Source organism: Ochotona curzoniae, unplaced genomic scaffold, assembly GCF_017591425.1.
Source record: "Ochotona curzoniae isolate NIBS_2020 unplaced genomic scaffold, NIBS_Ocur_1.0 contig_3622, whole genome shotgun sequence".
In the NCBI taxonomy this organism is placed as follows: Eukaryota; Metazoa; Chordata; class Mammalia; order Lagomorpha; family Ochotonidae; genus Ochotona; species Ochotona curzoniae.
The window spans coordinates 27,095,777-27,102,214 of record NW_024465926.1 but is presented as its reverse complement, the minus strand read 5'-3'; the positions used below and the strand labels follow the sequence as shown (position 1 = coordinate 27,102,214).

The 6,438-nt window shown below is 61.1% G+C and overlaps 1 protein-coding gene across 1 annotated transcript; it reads right to left on the bottom strand.

The window, feature by feature from the left end:
- Positions 1 to 1,193: 1,193 nt before the first annotated feature.
- CBLN1 (cerebellin 1 precursor) lies at positions 1,194 to 3,336 on the bottom strand. The gene is made up of 3 exons (XM_040982137.1): positions 2,744 to 3,336; positions 2,468 to 2,587; positions 1,194 to 1,391 (listed from the first exon to the last, which is right to left on the bottom strand). Exons 1-3 carry the CDS (start codon positions 3,005 to 3,007, stop codon positions 1,194 to 1,196), a joined length of 582 nt encoding a protein of 193 aa, XP_040838071.1. The 5' UTR covers positions 3,008 to 3,336.
- Between the last annotated feature and the right edge of the window lie 3,102 nt (positions 3,337 to 6,438).

Sequence of the window (6,438 nt, the reverse complement as noted above, 5' to 3'; positions counted from 1 at the left end):
TTTGAAAAGACTGGAAAACCCACATTTCAATGCCAGGGCCACCTCGGCCAACACTGACCCAGCAAGGTTTGGGCCACATTTCTTAAGTGTGCGCCCAAGCAGGGAGCGCAGAGCCTGGGATGGGCCCTAGGCCTGTCAGGGAACAGGAGCGCAGGGACCCCAGCCTTCATCCAGTAGCAGTCTCTCAAGTCCTCTGTCCTTAGCGCTCACATCGGCCCCCAACCTCGCCGTGGGGACAGGGAGTATTGGAAAGCTGTTTCAAAGAAGAGAAAAAAAAATACAAGTCCCATTTGGATTTTATTGGAGTCAGGCAAAATTAAATGTGGGCTATTGGCCAGGTAGGTTACAGAGGGCGGGCAAGCCTCCGGGAAGAAGCTCCCAGGCCGGCTGGCGGGCGCTGAGTGTGGTTGAGAGGAGCCACTGTGTGCGAGGGCGTTGGCAAGCAGCCGAACAGCAAGCAGCCTTACAGTTCACAATCACTCCGGGGACACAGAAATACAGGACCACGGCCAGTCTCCACTGGGAAGAGTTCATGTACAAATGATATATATATATATTTATATAGAGATTATAATTTTTTTAAACCAGGCACCGCTAAGGTGAGTCCTTTCTGGGCCCTGCAAGCAGCAGATACAAAGTATCTTCAGTTAGTGAAGTTGAAAAACAGCCACACCTGCCAATGGAAACGACCTCCCCATCCAAAAAAAAAAAAAAAAGCAACCAACCAACTAAAACAAAGAGAAAAAAAAAAAAACTACCCTCTTCTCCTAACTGGAAAAAAAACACAGGGAGGGGACATGTTGGATTTCATTTGGGGGGGGTAGAAGGATTCCGGAAAAAGGAGAGAGATTTCACACATAGTGAAATGCAAAGTTTGTCAACAAATTGCGGGAAGCCGTTATAGGAAGGACAAGGCAGTCTCTTTCTCGATGACTGAAACTGGAATGGAGTAGGTGAGATTGTTTTTGGAATTGGGAGCGCGCCCAGCTAAGCGAAATCAGTTTCTCAAAAGACCCCAGCAACTGCGTCGGGGCACGCACCTTTTCACCAGGCAGGGCTAGGGAAGGCGCTAGGAGTTTACTTGAAGTCCTGCCGCTGGCTCTGGCTTGCCCGCGTAATTTCACTCGCTCCTTTGCCCTGTTCCTGCCTCTAGCCTCCGCCCTCTCCCAGCTTCCTCTCCCGCTGGGAGCCAGTCAGAGGGGAAACACCAGGAATCCGGAGAAAGTCGAGTACTTCCAGCCCCCCATCAAGTTCCCCCGCTCCAGCTTGAGGTATGCGCGGTCGCCTTTCTCCATCTGGATGAGGACTCCGTTGCTAGCGGCCTCCCGGGTCACGTCCTGATCGCCCGCAAAGGCCGAGATCACTGGCCACCCGTTCAGCATGAGGCTCACCTGAGAGAGACAGGCCCGCGTCAGGCGCACATCCCGAGCGGTCCCCCAGCAGCGGCGCACAGGGCACCCGCGGGGGATGGGGAGACGCTTGCGAGGCACCAACAAGGCGGCAGGAAAGAAAAGCCTATTTGGGGTCGGAGATGGAATGGCAGGGGTTCGGGCGAAGGTTTGCTCCCCTCTCCCCACCCAGAGCTGCCTCGCTGTGGTTTCTCAAAACAAAGCACCAGGAAAATACTGACTGTGCCCCAGAGAATGACCCCAAGGTGGTAGGAGCACCCCGAGATCTGTACCCTCTTTCCTAGTGACCCCAGATGCCACCCTCCGGGTTCCAGCCCATCTGGGCACAGGGAGGCTCTGAAGAAAGCCTGGGAAGCTGATTGAAAAGGCGCGCAGCTCCGCGGCGGCCAAACTACCGGTTCAGGCCGCCCAAGTTGCAGCCTGCGCCCGCAGCCGCCAGTACGTGCATGCTCAGCCTCGCGGGGGCCAGACGCCGGGCCAGACGCCGTCTGCCTTCAGAGGAGCCCTGGACCTCACCGCGCACCCGGAGAGCTAGGCGAGCGCCGGCCGGGGCTGGGCTGGAGCCGGGAGGGTGTGGCGCTACACTTCTTTCCCATCTCTCACTCTCCATCTCTCCCTGCCAGTTCCAAAACCCACAGTCGGTCCCCAAAGAGAGGCACGACGCAAGGGACTGGCCCTGTTCATAAGAGCTCAAGACAAGACAAGAAGCCTTCTCGCAGGCTTCGTTCCGAGCTGGGAAGGGGATCGGGGTGCTGTCGCGGGTCTGAAGCGAGGGGCGCGGGCAGCTGTCCGCGGTGCTAACCGCAACCTTTAGCTAAGCCCTGGGAGAAAACCAAAGCACCCTTTCCGGAAAGACACGGAACACGCAGACCGTTAGCTCCAGCTCTGAAACGCCAAGGACAGCAAAAGCCAGTCCGAATGATGCCCAGAGCCGCGAGCCTCGGCGATCCTCCCTCCAGGAAACCCCTTCCGCCTGCCAGCCTGCCCAGCCTGCCCGTGGCAAGCAGCACACCCCACCGCCCTCCAACCAGGGTCGAGAGGGCCCCTCGGCGGCTGACCTGGATGGTCTGTCTGTTGTAGACTTTTACCACGTGGAAGTTAAAACTGTAGATCCCTTTGCGCGGCGCGATGAAAGTGCTGCGTTCCGAGTCGAAGTTATTCCCGATGTTCACCAGCACCTGCAAGGACACAGGCACGAGGAACGGAGGCCGTTCTCAATCCCCGCAGCTGTCCGCGCACCTCCGCAGAGTCCCGAAAAGGAATCGGCCCCGGCCGCGCACGTCGCCGCACCCCCTCCTTCCCCAATACCGGCCCCAGGTCCCTGGCGCGCTCACCTGGTCGAAGTAGATTATCATGGTGCGGTTGCTCATCTCGGACGGCTCGTGGTTGGTGCTCCTGATGGCGGAGAAGGCCACCTTGGCGCTGCCGGAGCGCACCGAAATGCCCAGGGCAGTGCCCGTGGGGTCGGACGTAGGGTTGGAGTCGCACACCACCAGGCACTTGCCCTCCAGCACGATGGGCTCCGTCTCGTTCTGCCCGCGGGCCGGGCCCGCCAGCCACGCAGCCCCCAGCAGCAGCAGCTCCACGGCGCCCAGCATCGCGCCACCGGCGCCCACCCCGCCCCCCGCCCCCGGGGCTGCCTGCGCCAGCCGGCCCCCCTCCCCGTCCCAGCCCCGCTCCGAAGCCCCCTCCTCGGCTCGGTGCGCAGCTCCGACGCCGCCGCCCTGGACACCGGCGCTCGTCCTGGAGCTCCGGGACAGACGTCCTCCCCTGCCCGGCGCTTTGCTCCCGGAGCCCCTCCGGGGCCTCAGGGATGTCGCGGCTGCCCAGCCGCACTTGGACGCATCGCCGCTGCCGCTCGGTGTCCGCGGTCGTCGCCTCCGCCTCCTGCCCGCACCCGCCGCTGCCGCCGCCGCCGCCGCTCTGAATTATTGATGCAGCGGGCGCTGCAGCCGGAGCCGGCGGAGAGCGCGCGCCGGGCACAAAGGCGCGGACAGCGGCCTGGCCCCGCCTCCGCCCACCGCCCGCCCCCGTCCCGCCCCTTGGCCAATCCCGGCGCGCCGCGCTCCCCGCCGGGCCAATGGCGACGCTGTCCGCGCGCGGCCACCTGACCCCGCCAGCCGTTGTTATTAGGCGCGGCGAGGCGGGCGGCGCGCGGCAGCTGGGCTGGGCTCCGGCCGGGAGTCGACGGAGGGAGCGCGCGCGCACGGGGCTGCGCGCGTCCCCGCGGCCGGTCCCCGCGGCCAGTCCCCTCCCTGGCCGGCTGCGGTGGCCGCTCTTCGCTGTGGCTTCGGCTCCTCAGGCCCCGAGCCCGTGCAGCCCTCTCGGCCCTTCCCGCCTTGCCTCCCTCGAGGGCGGTCAGGTAGGAGGCGGCGCGTGCCTGCGTCCTCCGCGGGGCACAGAGCCGGGCACCCGCGAGTGGACGCCTGGGGTGGATGGGTGGGGGGCGCCCCCCAGTGGGCGCAGGCGTGAGGGGCAGCGGGCGCGCGGTCAGCGTGGGCAGCGGGTCCAGCGGGCTGCTTGCCCAGGCGAGTGCGTGAGCGGCGGGGGCGGAGCCTGTGGCTGCACCCCGCGCCCGGGCAAGTTGGGGGGCCCGCCGGGGTGCTAGGAGCCGGCAGCCGCGGGAAGGGAGCTTGCGTTCTCTCGCTCGCGTCCTCCTCGCAAAGCGTCGCCCTGCGAGTCGCGGAGATCCGATCCTCCGCGCTTGTCACGCGTTGGTTCACCCGCTCACTTCTTCAGGATGCTTGGAGCGTGCACTGGAGAAGACCCGGCTCGGGCCGGACGCTGAGGCTGCCTGGGGAGTAAAGCACACCCGGCCCACTTGGTCACAGTGCGGCGTGCGGGGCTTCTGCCCTTAAATGTGTGTACTTTGCATCCGCGCTCGGCACGCAGGCTGCACCTGCGCGTCCTTGTGGTGAGCCCGGACGCTACCTCCTGCGAGATGCGGATACATTGTCCAGCAGTTATTTTTGACCCCCGCCCCCTACTTGGAGCGCGCACACGCGAGGCACGCACGTGGAAGTCACAGCAGGGTTGCCGAGTGTCGAGAAGAAGAGTAAGCCCGTCTGTGGTTAACCCCCGGCGCAGGCAGGTACGAAAGCTGCCCACGAGGCTCCGGGCGCTCCCGGCTCCACTGGACAACCTCGAACCCCCCGCGGTGCGGGAAAGGGCGCTTGGGGTCCCAGGCTGCTCGCCGCATCTGGCTTCCCCTAGGGCGCGCTCTCCGCACGCCTGGAAGCTGCCCTCGGTTTCACCAGCGGCCGGACCTGGGTTCTTCTTTGTTTTTCAGTCTTAATTTGGCTGCTAGTACGGCCTGGGAGAAGTCCCGTTCTCCAGTCCCCGGACCTGCTGCTTTGTTGAGACCCGCGGGGTTCGTGGGATGGAACCAGAGCGAGCGACCAGGCCAGGAGTTTGGAAGATGGGGAGGGAAGAGGCGGCGACATTGACCTTTAAGCGCGGCGGAATCGTTTGTACTGCTTGCAGTGCGTTGCCGGCTGTTGTTGCGCCCGATGTGAGGCGCTGCCAGGAGGGGCCAGCGCTGAAGCAGCATAGGAGTGCACTGGGTGTGACTGCCCGAACCCCGTAGCTCTAGCTGCGAAACCCGAAAAAACGCACGCTCTCGCAGGCCTTTTGGTTTGCAACTCTAGGCAGAAGCTGGGACAAGAAGGCCGGATGTGGACGCACCTCACGAGCAGAGAGCTGAGACCACCCAGCGGGAGGTGGTCCCCAGCCCTGTCCCCCTCCCTTCCCCGTGCACCCTGATGGACTGTAGCAAAGCTGGGCTACCGAGCAGATGCGGTGGGGCTCCGTCTCGGAGATCCAGATTTGTGGTCCCACGCCGGGATGCTTCACTATTCCTCTGCCCTCCTCCCTTGACTGCGCCTCTTCCTTCTGCCCCACGTGGGTGTGGAAGCCCGAGGGACGCGACATTTAACCTGCCTCTGCGGTTAAAGGTGCTTCAGGCGCCTGCTTTCATTCAGGGATTAGTGAAAGGCACCTGTCGCCCCACGGCATCCTGGGCTGCCTGGCCAGCAGCTGGGTTGTATCCCCCATGTGAGATTCAAAAGTCCCACTCCCAAGGCTCTCCCTAATCTCTCCCCCTGGCACCTGTTACAGATTTGATGAATATTAATTTATTGCTAATAGGAGTGTCCTGCTCTGTAAGGATTAAGTAAGACCGCCCAGAGGAGGAAGCACCACTGGAAACCTCCTAAGCGGTCACGTTTATTTTTAGTGCCCTGTTGTTAGGAGTCAGGCTTTCTGCAGCTGCAAGGGACAAAGCCAGTTCAAACTGGTTGAAGGTCTTTATTTGGTTACTGCTAGAAGCCCAGGGGTCTATCCCATCGTTTAAGCTATGACTGGATCCATCTGTCAAGTTACCAAGATATTCTCCTGTTCTGGTGTCCATTTTTATTTTCTAGGAAGTCGTTTTGGTGTGGCATCCCCTTAGGAGTTACTGCTAGCTTAGTCCTAGCAAGGAAACAAAAAGGCAGCACTTATTCATGGATGTTTGCAGCAAGCGGCTCAGCGTGAAGTCACGTGCCCCTCTCTGCACGCGCACTGTTGAGTCTCTCCCAAGTAAGGGGGGTTTGGTGTTAGCTCCCCTGGTCCAGGATGTAGGGGTTCCCCAAAGCAGCATTAGGGATGCGGTGTGCTTCAGGGCCCCTCCCAGGGCTCAGGCGGCTGTGCATTGCACAGAGGAAGCTGGGCAATGAGGAGGCAAACAATAGACCTGTTTGTCGTCATCCTTCTCAGCCTCCAAGACCTCAGCTGAACATGACGTAAGATGACGTCTACCTTAAGGTCGTTTGACGTGTAGCTCAGCTGTCTCAATGCACCTTACGTGCTGCAGCCGGATAAGTGCAAATACACTTATCAAATAAGCTTATAACTGCAAATAAGCCAGAAAAGTGCAAATAAACTTAAATGCTGAAGTAGTTTCTTGGTGATATTCTGTTGGCATTGCTTTTTGTTTCCCCGTTCTGTAGGTTCCTATTCAGTTTGTGGATACATAGAAGTACGCTTTATT

Excerpts from the sequence above, each read along its gene's own strand:
- CBLN1 (XM_040982137.1), bottom strand. The coding sequence starts at position 3,007 with ATGCTGGGCGCCGTGGAGCTGCTGCTGCTGGGGGCTGCGTGGCTGGCG. Across the intron at positions 2,588-2,743 it reads TGATAATCTACTTCGACCAG|GTGCTGGTGAACATCGGGAA; the intron begins GTGAGCGCGCCA and ends GTGTCCTTGCAG. Across the intron at positions 1,392-2,467 it reads ACAACAGACAGACCATCCAG|GTGAGCCTCATGCTGAACGG; the intron begins GTCAGCCGCCGA and ends TGTCTCTCTCAG.